Raw genomic sequence first — 19,448 nt, 5'->3', positions numbered from 1 at the left:
GGCAAAGATGCCACATTTATTGCAAATATAATAATAAGGCAAAAGATAAAAATAAACAATGTTGTTTAATAACTTATTCCTATTACTACTTATTCCTTACACACACACACACACACACACACACACACATTTCTTCAGGTTCTGTATAGGTGTTAAAGTTATCAGCCTAGAAATTGCTCATGCAAAGTTACTGGCCAGGTATCTTGGTCATGAGGATGGAGCCGAGTCTGTGTCAGATGCACCTGATGCTCCTGGAGGCTGGCAGCAGAACCAGAGACTCAAAGTCCTCAGTTTTTAGAGTCCGTTTTATAGGAATTAATTCCTATGTTAGTCTATGGGAACCGTTTCATCCTGCTGTTCTTTGCTCAATCAGCAGATGGCATATTCCTGGTGGCTTCACGCTGTCTAACGTGGCACATTCCTTCCAGGTGTTTCAGGTGGATCCCAGTTTACCCTCCGGGGGTTGTCTGGTGGTCCATTTGACACATTCTTTGGCCAATGGATTCTTTCTAGGCTGGCACCTCCCTAACCATTCACGTACATCAAACATTCATCAACATGCATTCCATATCTTAAGCATATTTTAATTTACTGTCTCCATCACTTTTGGGGTGTATGCTAATTCCTATGAGATTCTCGGCCTTGTAATCACAGAGGGTGGGGGGATCTGTTTGTTTTCATTGTATCAATTACAGCTTAAGGCTAGCATAGTGTTTACTTCGAGAACAAAGTCAATTAACTTGTTTGCAAGTTAGTGACAACAGCTTTAAAGTATATCAACATTCAGATAATAGAGTATCTTTCACAGGACAGATACAATCAGTGTTTTCTGCAGACAGGAGCCCACAATCCCCAACAGAAGAACTAAAAGACCTCTGCACTTGGTGAAACTGGGTGGGGTCACTGTCACTTGGAGGAATCCCTTTAATATCCCTACAATTTCTATGAGTAGCCAGCACCAGGGGCTGGATAGCACAGGGGATAAAATTAAAAATAAAAAATAAAAAAACAGTGCAATGGGGACAGCATAGCCCCTTTCTTTCTGGGCAGAGAAAGATTAGCATACAAAGGGACCCCTCCCTGCACAGAACTGGAAGGAACAATTGGGGCCCAATGCTAATAAATAATTATAATGGAACTAAGTCTCCTTTTCAAAATCTCCATTTCCTGTTATTCAGGCTGTCTGACAAAAAGCAGACCGTCAGAATGAGAAAGCAGTAACTTGGGCATTTTGGGGGAGCAGGAGAAGGGGGCATAAGCAGCAAGTTACATGGGCCCGTGGTGCCCATGCTCCACCAATATTTGGGCTTAGATTTTCAGAGATGTCCAGTCCATAGGATGGACCAGGGCAACCGCCCCAGGCCCTGTGCTTCAGGGGGACGTGGGGTCCAGGGTGGCCTGGGTGGTTAGCGGGGGGCCTGGCACCAGCAGCAGCGAGTGAGCCAGCCCCAGCTCGCCCCGCTACGACTCCGCCCCACCTCTTCCCACCCCGCCCCATTACACCTCTACCCCAAAGCCTCCACCCCACCTCTTTCTGGGAGCCAGTGAGGAGGGGCAGTCTGGGGCTGGGTTGCTCGCTGCTGCCGGCGCCAGGACCCCCACTAACCCCTCAGACCATCCTGCACCTTGCATCTCCCTTAAGCGTGGGGACCCCCAAAGCGTGAGGCCCAGGGCAGTACCCCAGTCCATCCTATGGATGAGACAGCTCTGCTTGGACCTATTCTGAGAACCACCAAAAATTATAAAACCTAGTGCCCATGGAAGGGGGTACAGGAAGGCTGAGAACAGCAATCCTAGAAAAGGCACATATCTGGTGAGAACACATCTAAAATTATAGAAACATATATAGATGCTGAAACAGTCAATGAAAATTGTGAGGAAAATAAAAATCAGTGCTCACCACATCTTTAAATCTGCACCTCACCTTTAATCACAGAACCAAAATATTTTAGTGTATTTATAAAAACTTGTCTGGTTACTTTCCAATATATTCATTACATTAAGTTTAAATTTATGGCAAATATTACCCTTCTGGAAATTTTGAGTAAAGTCATCTCAAACTTCTGGAATGAAGAACCTTTTGTCTTTTCAAATATATTGTTCTATTGAAACTCAATTGGGAAAGTAAATGCAGGAGTTATGCCATGTATTCTGGTTTTTTTGGGGATGGTAAAATGACTTGCCTATATTTTAACTGTTGCTGCATTGGTATATTCCAGATAGGTGTATGTGCATCCAGTACCACAGAGGCAGAGAATTTTCTGCATAAGTACCTAACAGGGTGGCGCATGCACCCTAGACATCCTCATGGCCTCTTATGAGGTTAAGGGCAACTCCTCTCAGTTTTTTCAAACTGGAAACTGATAGAAGCTTCGTGTGACTTGGCAAAACTGCCACATGGAAATAAGTGTCCCAGAAATTAAGAACATCAAAACACTCATCGTGATCTAAAGAAGGAATAATCAATGCTAGGAACACCATGTGAACTTTTATGTACTTGATGGACTTGTTGAGATATCAAAGATCCAGAATAGGTCTCAGATTCCCCCCAGGACTTGGGAATCAGAAAATGTCATGAATAATACCCCTTTCCCTGATATTGAAGGGGAACATCTATCAACCCTAGACTGAGAAGAGTCTGACTTTCTTGAAGGAGCACTGACTGGTAAATTGGGTCCCTGAAAAGGGACGAGGCAGATAGGTGGCAAAAGGGGTTGACAGAAACTGTATAGAACATCACAGCCTCAATGCTTAGGACCCATTTGTCCATCATTATAGATTCCCAAGCAATGAGGAAATGGAACAATCTGTCCCCAGATAGTGAGGGGTGGGGGAAACTACAAAGACTGCTGATGTATGGCTGTCCTCGAAGCAGAAGTCAAATGGGCTGCTTTTCCTTACAACTGAATGAAGACAAGATGCTTGTGTAATGATGGAGACAGAGGACTTCATTCTTTGTGATTTATGTTTCCTTTTCCAAAAACCTGGTTGCCTGGATGGGTAGAAAGGCTGCCTGTAATACTGCTATTGGCATTGATATTGTTGAGGTCTGTATTGGTGCCTCTTTGAGTACTGTAGTATAGAGCCTCTTATCAGCAAACCATTCCTTAAAAGTCTTTGGAAGAATGTAATGACTCAGTTCTATCCGAAAAATAAATACCAATAATTAGACAGAAGGTCATTGACAGTTGTGGAATGTCCGTAGCTAAGCCCAAGTTCTGTAACCAGGAAACTCTCCTCATTGTTACTGCTCATCACCCTAGAAGTATCAGCCGTATCAAGTATAGACTGGAGTGACATCTTGGCCACTATGTGATCTTCTCCCAGGAAAACCTTAAATTCCTCTTGTGTCAGTTTCTCAGTAAACTTAGACATTACATCCTAGTTAAAGTCATATTCAGCTAACCGTGCCTGCTGATACACTATATACATCTGGGCAGAGAAGGATGGGAGATATGTGTTTTTCACCAAATAAGTCTCTTGGGTTCTTTTTCTTTGTGAGCTGATTCAAATCTCCCTTAACACAATTTCCCACTGGTAATTGTCACTACTAAAGAGTTAATAGCAGGGAGGGAATAAATTTGAATCCTTGCATAGTGACATGATAGCGTTTGTCTATGTGCTTAGCTGTGGGGATCAAAGAGGCCAGCATATGCCATAAGGCCTTCACCCATTCCTGAAGAGCTTCATTCCTAGTTTGAGCTGCTACCATACCAGGGCAGAAGTCTGGAGAATGTCTAGAAGCTTGTGAGCATTTCCTTGTACAAACTCAGCTTGCAGGTCTACAAACGTACCCAGTCTTCTCAGGAGCTCCTGATGAGACTTAAAACCATTTGGACCGGGAGAAAAAGTGTCCAGGATCATTGAGCCATCAGGCAAGGAGGACACAAGGCTAATAGGAGCAGATGGATCCTCCTGTGGTAAAATTGGTTCCACAGGCAATGTGTCCTCCTGCAGCACTGCCTGCTCTGAGGGATCAGTGGAGTCTCAGGTCAATGGCAAATCCCTACCTGGATACCAGATTATGTTCCAAGTCCTCTTCAAAGAACTGTTCTTCCACTTTGAGTGATCCCTGTCAGAGGAAACTGATTCCACACAACCCCTGCACCTGCCCTCTCCCCATGTGGAGAAATCTGAGTCCAGGAGTCTGTCCGAGACTACTGCAGCCACACTTAACAGTCTTTGTACAGGAAGCAGGGCATTCTCCAGAGGGCCCCAGGGCTGGGACCAGCCTTGTGGCTTGCTCCATGAGGTGGGGTTTGAAGCACAGGTCTCTCTAAATCTGCATTCTGCTCTTGAATGAGAAGCAGATATTGCACCTCTCCTTAATGTGCCCCTCACTGAGGCTCAAAAGACAGCCCCTTAAAGGTCACTATTTGGGACAGACACCCCACACAATGGGCAGTGCTTAAGGCCTGGAGAGCACTGCATACAAACAGTGCCTAGCATGAAAACTAAAATGATAAAACACACTTTACAAAATAAAATATACTTAGTTAGCAGTTAGTAACTGTTAACTATTTACAAATAGATAGAAAGCTGAACTATCTAACTACGCAAAAGAAAACAAAAGTGAGGTAAACTGCACTGGGAGCTCCAACTCAGGCCATGGGCAAGGAGAAGGAATTGGGGGAGGGTCAGGGCTGCGCCACCCAATAAAGCCTTGGGAGGGGACACAAGGACATACAGGGTCCAAGCACCACTCCAATAGGTATTGCTGCAGAAAGTTCTTCAGCTCTGGCACATATACACCTGAGAGGAATACACATGTGTAACCATGCAAAAAACCATCCTAGGTATAGATTAGAGTAGTGGGCACAAGCATTATAGAAAAGTCTAAAGCAGATAGATTAGACAAAATACACCATTTCACTCTCTCTCAGAGGGGATCTCAAACCACAGAAAAATTTGAATCCTTTGAAAGTTGTAATATTGAACCAATCTTAATACTGGCAGATGCTGCTGCTACACAGTTTCCAGAGAGGTTCTGTACATGTCTAATGTAAAATATGCTAATAGAAAAACAAGCAGCTGCAGCCTGTTCATTTAGTGAAAATTAACAGCTTGTATATATTCCTTATATTATTTACCCCATAGATGCCAAAATAACTTAGTCCAGGTAGATTGCAAACAGTGAGATATAAGAGGTTTGTTGAGAGATCTGCCATGTTAGAGCTTTTTATTCTAAAGTCTTTACAGTAGGGTTGTTAGGAATTATGGAGAACAGAGTGGGGGGAAGAGACTCAGTCTTTTTTTTCAATTACCAAAATTAAGAGCAATGCTTAGTATCTTTTCAAATAAGAAAAGTGTGATGAGGGAATCTCAAATATGTGGAAGTTCAGATAGACTTTGGCAAAGTTAAGACTAAGACCATAAGAACTTCAAACCCTTAATGTTAGAATGGTTTCAAAATTTGACTCAGCTTAAATTTTACTGGGTTCAAGGTTATAAGTAGAAGCAAGAATGAGGAGAGTATCCAAAAATATTTTGTGGGGCAATGCCCCAGGAACCCCACTGGTAAAACGTCTACTATTTGCAGGACAATAAGAGTCTCAGTTTTATTTCTGGCATCATGTTTATGCTGTGTCAGCAATATGATAATGGAATGTCTCCTTTGAAGCCACAATCTCCAGTAACTTATAAGAAGTGGGTTGAGTTTTGGAAGATTACATCACTATGGGCTGCAGCACTCAAAGCCCTGAAACTGGCACCAACTAGGATGGCTGAAGCAATGGAAAAGAGGAGAGAGAGACAGAAAGATGTGGAAAAGGCATAAAGGGAAAAAAGGATTGGAAATAAAAGGGAGACATTTGAAGAGGGAGGGAGGAGATGAGGACAGAAGAGGCAAGAGTATTGTGATAGGTTGTCAGATTTTAGGATGCTATGTGGAAATGTTGAGCTCTTCTGATGACTCACTCTGGCATATCAGATGGCTCTCATTAATTCCAACTCCTCAGAATAGAAGATGGAGCATCTGTGAGCTAAGAGAAAACTAGATGAAGAAATAGGAAGACCTGCCGAGACAAACCCTAGGAATAATGAGCATGAGGAAGCTAATGCTAAGGTCTGTTTGAATCTGTAAATGCAATCCTGTCTTAGGACTTTATTGCTTAAGTCTTTGAAGCAGCAAAATAAAAACATATTCTGTAAAATCAGTGAGTATGGACATGAACCTAAGGTTTGCTCTGCGTTAGCAACGCAAAGGGAAATGTGACAGTTCTTTAACAATTCCCTTCATTTTCTGCTATTAAAAATAGCATTTTTCTTCAGCAGTTTTGACATCTAGCTGACAATATAAATTTGAATATGAACCAAAGTTATAAATATGAGGTAAAGATAATTTTGAGTCAAGTTATTTTAATGTAGATTTGATTGAAACCATTATTGATTAAACATTAAAACGTAGCTTTGGTGAAAAAAGATGGTCCAGTAAAATGTCTGTGAAGTGGAATCTAACTTCTTGGTTCTCTTGCAGTTCATTGATCTCTCATAAGGTGACGATACCTGAACTCTGAAAGGAACCTGAAAATTGGGCTGCTTGGTGGAGCCACACTGTTCTTTTCTGCATGCCTTGGTATTTAAGAATAATAATTAAGATGAAAGTGAAAGAGAAACAAGTTTATCCCTACTTGTATTCAAAGCTGTTCAAACAGCCCTCTGAGACAGGCCAGAATTATCCTCATTTTACAGCCTGAGAAACTGACGCAGAAAGGTTAATGACAAAATAACCTGATTTTCAGACATGATGAACACACAACCTCTAATGAAGTCAATAAGATCTGCAAATGCACAGCACCTCAGAAAAAGTCAGGCCTCCTATTTAGGTACCTAAATATGGATACAGGTGTCTAACTTTGGACACACAAGACTGAAAATGTTGACCCAGATGTTTAAGGCGGGGCATCCAGAACTTGAGACAGTCAAAATTAGAAAATACTTTTGAAAATCTTGACTAAAGTGACTTGCAGAAAGCCATAAAGGGAATCACTGTTGGAACAGAGATTAGAGTCAGGAGACCTTAGTCCATGCCCCTCTTTCTCTTTAGAGAGAAATACCCTTAAGAAAGTACCATTAATTAGTTTCTCGAAGTACAAAAAAGAGCAATCTTTCTCAAAGGTTCTGTGGGAGTCTTCAATTTACAATTCCACATATCATTAGAATTTACTGATTGAGATACATTTACAATTGTTCACCTGGAATGCCTCAATATGTTTCATCAAAGCCTCAATAATAAGTTAAAGGGACCCTCAAATGACTTAAGCATAACATTAAAGTTTTGTCTAAAAGACAGAAGTTTTTGAATAACAATTCAAATAACAATTTGGCAATGTTTATCACATTTTATTATTTCAGTGAGGACAGACATTTTTCTCCCTGAAGCATTGGACATAAACACTCAGAAGCTATTGAACAAAAAAATAGAAAGCAAAACCCACCGCTCTTTGTAAACCAAAGTTAAGGCCAAATGTAGACACCTATTAAAAGTACCTTGATTTCCAAAGGTGCCAAATAGCACACAGACCCCCTGAAATTTATTGGAGCTGAGGGTGCTCAGTTCTTCTGAAAAAAAAAATGAAACCACTTTTATAGCAACGTCAGGTGACAGACTTCAGGCAGTATAAGAAAAGCTCTCACTCTCCAGTGTATAAGCAATAAAACTCCTCAAGCCTCAAACAAAAAGTCATCTAAGTCATCCCCTTTTTGGAGATATATGTACATATTCAACCAACATCCTTCCTTTTTCAAGATGCAACCCAAGTCCAATACAAGTGCTCAACATTTTGGGGGGTAAAAGCAGAAGTACACAGTTACCACCTAAATCTCCATTCATGCACAATATTCACTACTTAATTCTTCCTCCTTTTTATATATGGCAGCTGGTGTCAGCAGGCTACTGCCCTATCCTTCCTTCTGAGTGGTAGTAATCCCCTCGGATTCCACCTGCTACCTCCTGGTCTGTCTGGGAACCAACTTCTTAGTCTGGTAAACATTTAACAAATTCTTGATTGAAGATGTGAGGCTACAGACACTGGCACTCTGCTGACCAGACGAAGTCACAGTGGGCTAACCAAACCAGCAGATAAATCCAAAGAACTAGTAACGACACATAGTATATTTATTGGTAATTGATCAATCAATACAGAGCCACACGAGAGAGCTGTTTATAGGTAAACAGGCATCTGTCACATGAAACCCGAGCTGGATTTGGGGTCAGGCAACCTAGGTGACCGCCTGGGGTGTCGGCTTGGGAAGCGCCGGGCTCAGGGTGCTGTTTTTGTTGTTAGTGACAAAAGGAAAAACACAATGTTTGAAGTAAAATGTTTCAGGTATTCCATATGTGGATACATTTTTCACTAACCTCCTAGAATGTTCTGGATCTTTGTAAAATCTCATGGAACTTTCCAAGCTTTCTGAGAACTATATTTTCCTTGACCCTCCTACAGTGTTGTTAGCCATGCCCCTGGGTGTATATAACGGCCAGGGCATCACCAGTCAGTCAGTGAGATATAAGAGCAAAGTGAGAGCCCAGCTGCGATACTGTGAACCTTGCTTTATTGTGTAATTGTAAGTGATCTTTTGAACTAAAGGACTAGGGTTAACATTCCAAGGCTGTCACCTACTGTAACATTATTTAATACTGGGGGTCCACCCAATGTTGGTGCACAGTTCAATTTCTTGATGTTAGTACATTAAAGTTATTCTTAAAATTAAGAATTTTCTATATGCTTAGAGGAAACTTTTTTTAATTTGCTTATACATGGCATGAATAAATATAGATTTACAGATCCTAGCATGCAAATGTATTGTCTTATCTGACAAGGATAAATCATGCTTGCATCAAAGTCATGAAATGGGCTACAAACAAAATAAAAAGTAAGGTATTCAAAAGTTTTACAAATGGAGGGGGGAGGCACTGAAGATGCCCCTCGCCTGAGGAGCCATTGATCTAGGGCCAGCCCTACATAAATCATAAGCCATAAGCAAGATTCTGAGACCTGCGCATTTCAGGTCAGGAGTCCTATCTGCCCATCTACAGACCCACAAAGGTCACACAACGAGCACTGATAGATAGCATATAGGCTGCTGTCACTCTGCTGGCCACCTTCTGTTTGTGCAATTCATAGCTGGGCCTGACAGATTAACAAGACTAGCCGAACAGCCTCTTAATCCTTCCCTGTCTGATTCCACACCCTCCAAAATTAACCAGGAGAACTGAGGTATGGTCCTCCACTCTCTCTGTGGTAACTCAGGGCCAGATCCATAAGAGTACTTAGATGCTTAACACACAGACATAGGTGCCCAAGTCCCAGTTTTAGTTTCCACTAACAGTCACAAAACCCTTGCTTGGCTGCTGCCTAACCCCTTAGGCAGCAGCCAAACCAACCCTAACCTCACTCGGCACCTACATTTTTGCAGTAAAAGTTCCCTAGGTGCCTAAGTTTCTGCTTCTGAGCATGTACACTGCTGCCTCACTGGAGATGCCTAGACACATATCTCCCACCCAAGCCCAGAGTAATCCACAAAATGGGAGAATATAGGCTTTCATCCACCTGGGGCCCAATCTCATGTGTGCATTCAGGGGTTTCCTACAGGATCAGGTCCCATTCAAAACTGGGCATGGGGTAAATGAAGGTGGAGGTGCCCATTCTGCAGCCTGATGGTTAGGGCACCCACTTAGAGGGAGACCCAGAGTCCAGTCCTTCTGCTCCAATGACTAAATTATTTACATACCGTGGAACAGCTTCAATAGGAGAGATTCTCATATTGGACTATGCCATGGCCCAGTAGTTGGAGGACTCTGAGAAAGCTGGGAGACCCCTGCTCAAATCCGCTTCCCCTTGTTGCCTAAGAGGGGAATTGAACCCAGGTTTCCTATTTGCCAGGCAAGTGCTTTAAACACTGGACAGAAGTTATACATGGGTATGCTACCTCCTCTGGCCTTTTTGGGTGGTATGAGGCAGGTGCCTAACTCATTCTCACAAAAAATGACTTAGGTGCCCCAATCCATAAAAGGTGTAAGTGAGTTCTCACTCCAGCTGTGGAAACCTGAGCTGGCAAGCCCTCCAGGTGACTGAATAACAGACACATTCCACCAGTGTACCGTCACCAAATACCTTTATTATTATTTCTTCTCTTATGTTCCAGGCACTGCACAATATAGCAGCAGATCAAAGTGTCCTTCCTCCTGCTTTCTGGCTCAGCCTTTTATGCTGCTTGCTTTCTTCTCTGAGCAATCCAGCTGGTGAACTAATAATCGCATCAGAATCCTTATAGGTGCAAGTGATCCCCACTAACCCAACCAGACTAACTCCCTGCAACTTTAACTACCCAGTGTCCTGAGTGTGGTATGTGACAAGCATGCAGGCTCCCCAAAGAGGTCTTTTTATAGCTGCTAATAGCACCTAAACCTCCTTACTCCAGTAAAGGGGTTCCAGTTGTGGATTGCTAGGAGAAGCAGGTGCTTCCCGGCAACCCTGACTTAAGCGTCTATCTCCATGAGAATGGAGGGGCTTAGCACACTCCCCTCTCAATGGCATCTACTACGGGCTCACTTAGGCAGGGAGCAACCTAACATGCTGGCTTTTGTGCATCCTTAAGCGCCTATCTCAAAGACTTAGAATTCTGTCAGGCATTTGACCTGGTACTGAATGACATTTTGATTAAAAAAAACTAGAATGATATAAAACTAACATGGCACACATTACGTGGATTAAAAACTGATAGGTTTCAAAATGTGATTGTAAATGAGGAATCATCAAGTGTGTGTGTTTTCAGTTCAGTCCTGCAGGGATTGGCACTTGGTCCTATATTATTTAACCTTTTTATCAATGACTTGGAAGTAAACAAAGTCATCACTGATCAAGATTGCAGATGACAAAAATTGGGGTAATGGTAAAGAAGGATGTTGCCATATTGGAGAGGGTTCACAGAAGAGCCACAAGAATGATTAGACGATTGGAAAACATCCCTTAAAGTGACAGACTCAAACAACTCAAAGAGAAGGTTAAGGGGTGACTGGATTATAGTTTATAACAATCTACATGGGGAACAAATATTTAATAATGGGCTCTTCAGTCTGGCAGAGAAAGGTATAACACAATCCAATGGCTGGAAGTTGTAACTAAACAAATTCAGACTGGAAGTAAGGCACACATTTTTAACTGTGAGTGTAATTAGCCATTGGAACAATTTACCATAGGCCGTGGTGAATTCTCTACCACTTGCAATTTTAAAATCAAAAGATTGTATGTTCTTCTAAAAGATCCACTAGAGGAATTATTTTGGTGAAATTCTATAGCCTGTGTTATACAGGATGCTTACAGTGGTCCCCTCTGGAATTTTATGAATCTCTCCCCATTAATTGTATAGGGATCCTAGGTGCCTAACTCAGGGTTTGTGAATCACAGTGTTGTTCCAGTGATATTCTAGGTGCCTAAAAGTCCCTTGTGGATCCAGTTCTCAGCACCTAATGCTCAGAGTCTTGTGGAACTCAGATGTAATATGTCCATTGGACTTCCCACAGTGCATAAAATTAAGCACCTGCGCAAGTCTTTCCAAGATCAGAGTGCAAGTTTGAACAGTTTTCCATTAATGTACCGAGCAAACAAACAAACACAAAAAAAGTGGAAGGATAAATAAAATGTTTACAAATCTTTGAAGCTATAAATAGCAGTTAATATGTTTATATTATTTCTCAATCCATAATTTTTACCTCTTTAAAAACTTGAAATCTCTTGCTTACCCTTGTCAGAGTCAGTGTCCCTTCTTTACATGTACTGCAACGGACCCGCAGTTTTCCAGGCTTCACAGCTTGGCAGAAACTTTTGCAGAAAACATAAAAACTGTTGTAACTAGCTGCACCTGTTGGAAAAAAAACAAAGAAAACAATTTGCACTGAAATCAGAACTAGACTGGAGTGTTTTAAAACAAACAAACTGAAAATTAAATTAACAGAATCATAGATTTAAAAGGCCAGAAGAGTCATCTGTGATCATCTACTCTGTCCTCTTGCGTAACATGTCATAAGACTTCCATATATTAATTTCTGCCTCAAGTCCCATAGCTGTGGTTGAGCTAGAGCATATCTTCTTTAAATGTAATTTTTAGCCTACTAAAAATCATAAGTTATTTGCATTCTCCCTCCTAAAGCCACCCTTGTCTGGTCTTTGGGATAGTAGCTAGAGTGTTATTCCTGGTGCCTACCCTTAAAGACCAACACCCATAATGGTATGGACTTTTTGAACCCCTGCAAGCAAGAAGAGGTGGTTTCACAGGCCCTGGGGAGAAGATTGTGATCCAGAAAATGGAACAGGGTGAAGATATTTGTAGTCCTGCTTGTTGGACTTTTATTTAACCCAGTGGGGGAAGGGGAAGGCTTTTGACTTGGCCAGAAGGTGAAACTAAGGCCTTGACTACACTGGCGCTTTACAGCGCTGCAACTTTCTCGCTCAGGGATGTGAAAAAACACACCCCTGAGCACAGCAAGTTACAGCGCTGCAAAACGCCAGTGTAAACAGTGCCCCAGCGCTGGGAGCGCGGCTCCCAGTGCTGCAAGCTAATCCCCACGGGGAGGTGGAGTACCTGCAGCACTGGGAGAGCTCTCTCCCAGCGCTGGCACTGCGACCACACTCGCACTTCAAAGCGCTGCCACGTGAGCGGTCCCGTGGCAACGCTTTGGAGTTTTGAGTGTAGCCAAGCCCTAAGTGTAACCCCTTTGGGGTTTAGAGAGCATGGTCCCTTTACATCTTTTTCCTGGGGGAGGGGGGAGAGTGAGGAAAAAAGGAGGGAAACTGTGGAGGGTAGCTCTGGAGCTCGGAGGGAGAGAGAGGCAGCAGCCCGCATGCCCTTGCAAAGGAAGCAGCACAGAACCTGCCTGAAGCCTGGGAAGGACAGGGCAGCCAATTGGGGACACCCCAGGACAGGAGCCAGGAGAAGCACTGTGCCAGGGAGGAATCGCCCGAGGAGGACAGGCCGGAGCTGGACCCAGTATCGTGGCTGCCCAGATCTGCGTGGGGCTGTGAGTACTGGAGCTTGTGACTGTGCATTGGGAACGAGGGAGGCTGCTAGACAGTTAAGTGAGGCTTTGCAGAGAGTGCCAGAAGAGGGCACCGGAGGAGTTTGTTGGGGAAAGTTCACTGGCGCTGAAGAGCACCAGGAGCACCCAAGACTCACCATTGGACTGGAACTTTGCTCAGGACTCCTGAACATTGTGTGCACACAAATTGCTCAGTGTCAGCCCCTCCAGATTGTGCTCCCCCTGGATCCGTGGGGCCTTGGCTTGGATGCAGCACTGTTTTACTGCTCCCTCTATATTTCCCCTTGTTGTTTTTCTCCTCTCATACCTCTGTAAGTAAATACCTCCCTTAGTTATATCCATTGTACTTTTCCTGTGGGAGTGTGTTCACTCTGGGGAGGGTTGGAACAGGTGCCCCTGGGGTGGAAGGGATTTCTCCTGATGCATTCCTGCACGCGCCTTGTCTTGGCCAGAGCTGCCTGCAGAGCAGACTCCATCTTGGCCACCAGGGCGCTAAAGTTACATAAGTAACCAGTCAGAGGGAGACCACTGACAGCGAAAGGAAAACTGAGTCTGAGACTACTGATTCAGGGGTTCACAAAGACATTGTCTTCTATTTTTAAAAGCTATAGCACCCAAGCTGCCATTGATGGCACCTCTGCTACCCGAAATGCCCTCTAAGCTGGCTGCCTGCAGCTAAGCAGTGTGTGACCCCCAGCCCCTAGGAAGGGTCGCTCAACAGCATTAATGGCAGCATGGTCTAAACATAGGCACAAAGCTGAGAATAAGGAACTACTGCATTTGACTCCTGATTCTGAGGCAGCACTTAACCATTCTCCCTTTGTTTCTCTGTCTGCAAAGAGGAGCTGGGTACTGCTTACCTACCTCACATGGGGGGTGGGGGGCGGAATGATTAACTAGAAGAGTTTCAAAGGTACAAAGGGAAGTTAGATATCCAAATCCCATTGACTTTCAGTGGAAGCTGAATGCCTGATTCCCCCCGGGCCTTTGAAAATCTCCCCCCAAAATAGTTAGTAATATGTTAATTAATGTATAAATGTTAAAGCTTTGTAGGAGTGTGCCCAATGGTTGAAATCTCCAGAAACATTTACTTCCCAGTTTTTAATTGTTTGTTTGTCAACCCGTGGAACCATTTGCCACAGGATGTTGTGAAGGCCAAGACTATAACAGGGTTCAAAAAAGAACTAGATAAGTTCACGGAGGATAGGTCCATCAATGACTATTAGCCAGGATGGGCAGAGATGGTATCCCTAGTTTCTGCTTGCGAGAAGAGCGGAATGGGCAACAGGGGATGGATCACTTGATGATTATCTGTTCTGTTCATTCCCTCTGGGGCAACTGGCATTGGCCATTGTCAGCAGACACAATACTGGGCTAGATGGACCTTTGGTCTGACCTAGTATGGCCTTACGGTCTTATGATTTTAATTTTACTCACAATAACACATTGAAAACACATTGAAAACATGCTTAAAGTGTCAGGCTACCAAACATGAACTTTTCCATTACCTTAGTGAAGACGAAATCTTTCAGCATGAGTCACACAATGACATGAAAACTGAAAGATGACAAGTTATGGGTGATTTATCTATTGGATTAATTCATAATATGATAATGGTAAATTTTTGAGAATTAACTTTTTGCCATCAGTCTGATGATCTTCATGCTATTTATTTACCTGCAACTTACAGACTGAATCTTATTTACTAGTACCAGTAGGGTGGGGCAGCTGGAAGAGGAACGAATTATCTGCTTTGCTTGCTAGCCAAAAAAATTCACAAGTATCTATGCTCATCTCCATTTTTTCTTTTAGTAACATGACATTTGAATAGCTTTGGAACACACACTGAGCTACCTCACAAAATATTAGGTATAATAATTTAAAGTACACCATATTTACTACATTTTTGCTTGCTCTTCAGAATAATAAAGAGAATGTGTACAGTTATATGTTATTTGAAACCAATTTCATGTTGTTGATATTCATGAATTCCCTCAAGGCCCTGGTGCAACTAGTTCCCAAACCTTAATTACTCACAGGGCTGTACAAGAAAAAAAGTAAAATCTTCCAAAAGAAAAAGAAATGACTCTAGAGAACACTTACATTATTGAAAGAAGGCATTTTCCAGTGAGCACTTAATAATATTAAAAAACCCCATCTCTGATAAGTGTCCAAACCTGCAGGAACATAAAATGCTCTTCCAGAGGGCAACAGTAATGTCCTTAATATCCTCTTCACTTATATTACCCCCTAAGACTTTTTATTATGCTTCTCTGAGGGAAAATAAATGACCACAGAAGGACACAACAGATAACAGGATTTTCAATGGAATTTAGACTTTGTGAAAGTTGCTGGATATAGTTCTGTAAATTAAATGAAGTCCTCTCCTTATCCCTTCAGCAGGTACAACACAAGCAGCAACAGTGCATGTCTCTCCACAGTGCTCTATCAATGTGCTCTAACTTGCAGGTGTTAGCTTCTTTGAATTGCTCTTCGGCCTTAATTTTTGCCTTAGAAGTCATGGTTCCTGTTTTCTTGTGTTGGGGTGCCCTCCGGTGTTTATCCTCTGAACTGCAGGTTCTCTGTTGCCTCCTGAAGTCTGCCTAGCAACAGTGCCTTTAGCTAATCTTCAATGTCAAGTAAACCTGAAACACCACTTTATTTGCATTCATATAGTGCTGGTATGACTCTCAATGGGAGTGCTATTGTGTGACAAAAGACTGTTAATAGTCCTTAACGACTTCTGCTTAACATGCAAGCCACAAACTGCCAGAGAGAGCAGAAAAAAAAATTTCTCTCTGGTTCCCTTTTAAAACCAACTGCTTCTCTCTGCTAAAAAGCCCTTAGCAGAGAAAAGAAAAATATAATATTCCTACTGGCTTCTGGATTCTAGTCCCACCAGCTGCACACCATGTAATAACCTTAGTCCCAGATCTGGACCTTAGCGTCCAAAATATGGGGGTTAGCATGAAAACCTTCAAGCTTAGCTACCAGCTTGGACCTGGTACTTGCTGCCACCACCCAAAAAATTAGAGTGTTTTGGGCCACTCTGGTCCCCCTGAAAAACCTTCCCTGGGGACCCCAAGACCCAAATCCCTTGAGTCTCACAACAAAGGGAAATAATCCTTTTTCCCTTCCCCCCTCCAGGTGCTCCTGGAGAGATACACAGACACAAGCTCTGTGAAACTACACAGAGTGAATCTCCCTCTCTGTTCCCAATCCTGGAAACAAAAGTACTTTCCTATTCCCCCAGAGGGAATGCAACATCAGGCTAGCAATCCAACACACAAATCTCCCCTTGATTTCTTTCTCCCACCAATTCCCTGGTGAGTACAGACTCAATTTCCCTGAAGTAAAGAAAAACTCCAACAGGTCTTAAAAGAAAGCTTTATATAAAAAGAAAGAAAAATAAGTACAAATGTTCTCTCTGTATTAAGATAACACAATACAGGGCAATTTTTTAAAAGAATATTGAATAAACAGCCTTATTCCAAAAGAATACAAATCAAAGCACTCCAGCACTTATATTTATGCAAATACCAAAGAAAAGAAACCATATAACTTACTATCTGATCTCTTTGTCCTTACACTTGGAAACAGAAGACTAGAAAAAAGAAACTACTTTTCCAAAGCTCAGAGAAAGCAGGCAGCCAGAAAACAAAGACAAAAACACTCAATTCCCTCCACCCAAAGTTGAAAAAATCCGGTTTCCTGATTGGTCCTTTGGTCAGGTGCTTCAGGTGAAAGAGACATTAACCCTTAGCTATCTGTTTATGACAGCAGGCACTTCTAACCTGGGATGAATTTGAGCTAGGACCCAAAGAAATAAAACAGTGTGTATTGAAAAAGATTAAAGGCGTTCTGCAAACTGGTCAGTCTTTCCTTTTTGCATCTCCTTAATATGGGAACAGCAAGATAGTAAACAAAACAAAAATACAGCACAAATATTTCATGTATCAAGTAGTCAAAAACTGTAGTTTGCTGCTGCAGGAGGTCATCAAGATAATCATGGTCATTAGAGTTGGCTTCCTTTGGCTCCTCACTTTCAGGTGCACAAAGTATAACTTCAGCATAGAGGGAGATTGAGCCCCAGATCTATTTTTGCATCCCCATTTCCCACTTTTTGGCTCTGCTAACAATGCCACTTTGACCCAGTCAATTTGCTTTTCCTGTAAATGACGTCACACCTTCTTCCATATCAGCCGTGCTGCTTAGAATGCTCATCCTGAGTGGATCCACAAGGCCATTACCCCCTCTCCTTATTCAAATCCATTCTCAAGAGTCATAGCATAAATAGGTCTCATGTGAAATTAACTAAGTCATCAAACACCACACATAATGCTGTACACTAGCCCTCATGGAGGAAAGTAATCTTGTAGTGTCATTGATTCTACTCTCGACTCCATTCCCGCACTCCCAACTGTCTTGTGTCCTGTTTGTTACATCATGTTCAATTTACCTTATAAACTACATGGGGCAGGGATCATATCTTCCATCTGCTCTGTATGCTAGGCACCTCCCAGTTAGACAGAGAGATGTATTATTGATAGTAAACTGCAAAATATTCATAGTGTAACTAGCCATCAATAAGCATGACTTACTGTCACAATAAGAACAGAGGGGAATCTTAGAGACCTGGTTTGAGGATTATTGCAGATTTACTGTATAGGTTAAACCTTGCACAGAGTACAATGTCTCAACATGATTTTTACTTCCACTCAGTACGATCAATTTTCTCATTTATGAATAATAAACTTAATTTGAGGGAGGGGGTTAACACACATGAAACATTTAGAACAGATCTAGCTGCAGTGGTTACGCAAAAGAACTGTGCAGAGATGCGGAATAACATTTGGATTGTCCTTCCTATAGCAAGGCTGCTGGAGACTGAGACCATTACGGGGAGATGCTCTGATCTTAGGTAAGAGAGTTAAATGGAGACTTTCAGCAACCCAACAACTATTTTAGGCAAATGGATTGATTCCAATCCCACAATCTTGTAGTCAACCTATTAGGCTTGTGTAGTGAGCAACATCACCAGGAATGGGGTCAAGAGGAGCCAGAATTAAAAAAGTACACATGCCTAAAGTGAGCATACTGTACATCAAACTACAACAGTTTAGCATTAACCATACCTATTCTAGGAAGTGCTAGCATGAACCTTAGCAAACATCATTGACTCAGAATATATTCCAATAGTTCCCCTTTTCAAGGGGAGAAAGGGGGAAAACAAGAAAGGAATCTGATTTATGCACAACACCAGTTCTGAAGTGGCATTATTAATACAAAATTGTAATTATGGCACTGAGCCAGCAATCACTAAAAGTGCTGCAGCATCAAGCTTACAACCTCATCTTCCCTCATTCAATCATGCTCTATAGGTTTTTATGACGTTTTCCATTAATATTTTATAACACTGGCACTCAGCTAGACTGTGCAGATACAGCAATTACCAATTAAAAAACTGAAGTCCCATTTTAAGTGTTAGTTCTGATACTGAAGATGTGCATAACACACAAAAATAAAAAAATTAAAGTTAACCACTAGTTCATTTCATGGTTTTATAGAATTGTAAATTTTTTAAAGAGAAAACTAGTTGTACTTGTGTTTGCAATTCTTGTTTTCAGAGAAGTGCAGTTACAGAAGTTTTTGGTCTATGCTCCATATACGTGACTGGCAGGAGTTCCACTGCTATGTCTTTTTGGCTATCGCCAATTAGGAAGATGATATGAATCTGCCCTACAATAGGTGGAATTCCATCATGACTTTTGAAAGGCATTTACTATGAGACCACAGTACCACATTACCTTATCCTTAAAGAAGAATAGTGAAACTTTTAATAGTCACCAGTGCTTGATGTTCATACATTCTACAAGCTTAAGTCACTGCTATCAGGAAAATGACCTTAGAAATGTGATCTCTCAGTGGTTCAAAAGGAGCTTTCATCATGTTACTCAGAACCACACAAATTTCCCCAAACACAGGTGACTTCTTAATGAGGCCCCAAAATATGACTATGGGATGCAGAAAAACTAGTTTACCTTCATTCATGAAACACTGAATGGCAGCCAAAAGAATCCTTTCCCACATGTGTTGGTATGTTCATCTCACAACCTGCTTCAGTGATGCTAGGATGACTACCCTTTCAGAAGCCACACTGACAGGGAAAAGGAACCCTGACTAGATGTAAAGAGATCCCTTGTTTCCTTATGAACTGATGTGGTAAGATCAGCACCAATTCTATCAGGACTGGAAACCATGTTTGCCTTAGCCAATGGGGGGCCATAAAGTTTATGAAATGTCTCTCTACTTGGCTTAATCAGGGCCTTTGCTAGCATAGTGAATGGGGGAGTAGCCATCCATGAAATTCTATCCTTCCTACTGCCCCAAAGAGAATGAAAGTGTCCATCAC

At 42.1% G+C, this 19,448-nt stretch overlaps 1 protein-coding gene across 2 annotated transcripts in view; it reads right to left on the bottom strand.

Annotated features, from left to right (window-relative positions):
* The window catches only part of PRKN (parkin RBR E3 ubiquitin protein ligase), a 1,230,739-nt gene that overhangs the window by 762,477 nt on the left and 448,814 nt on the right, over nucleotides 1-19,448 (bottom strand). For both annotated transcript variants that reach the window (XM_050949117.1, XM_050949116.1), the window contains one exon: nucleotides 11,744-11,862. In XM_050949117.1, the coding sequence (XP_050805074.1) occupies nucleotides 11,744-11,862 (119 nt within the window). The remainder of the gene's footprint in view (nucleotides 1-11,743; nucleotides 11,863-19,448) is intronic.

This window comes from Gopherus flavomarginatus, chromosome 4, assembly GCF_025201925.1.
Source record: "Gopherus flavomarginatus isolate rGopFla2 chromosome 4, rGopFla2.mat.asm, whole genome shotgun sequence".
NCBI lineage: Eukaryota > Metazoa > Chordata > Testudines > Testudinidae > Gopherus > Gopherus flavomarginatus.
The sequence above is the reverse complement of the archived record's forward strand: the minus strand, read 5'-3'. Positions and strand labels throughout refer to the sequence as shown.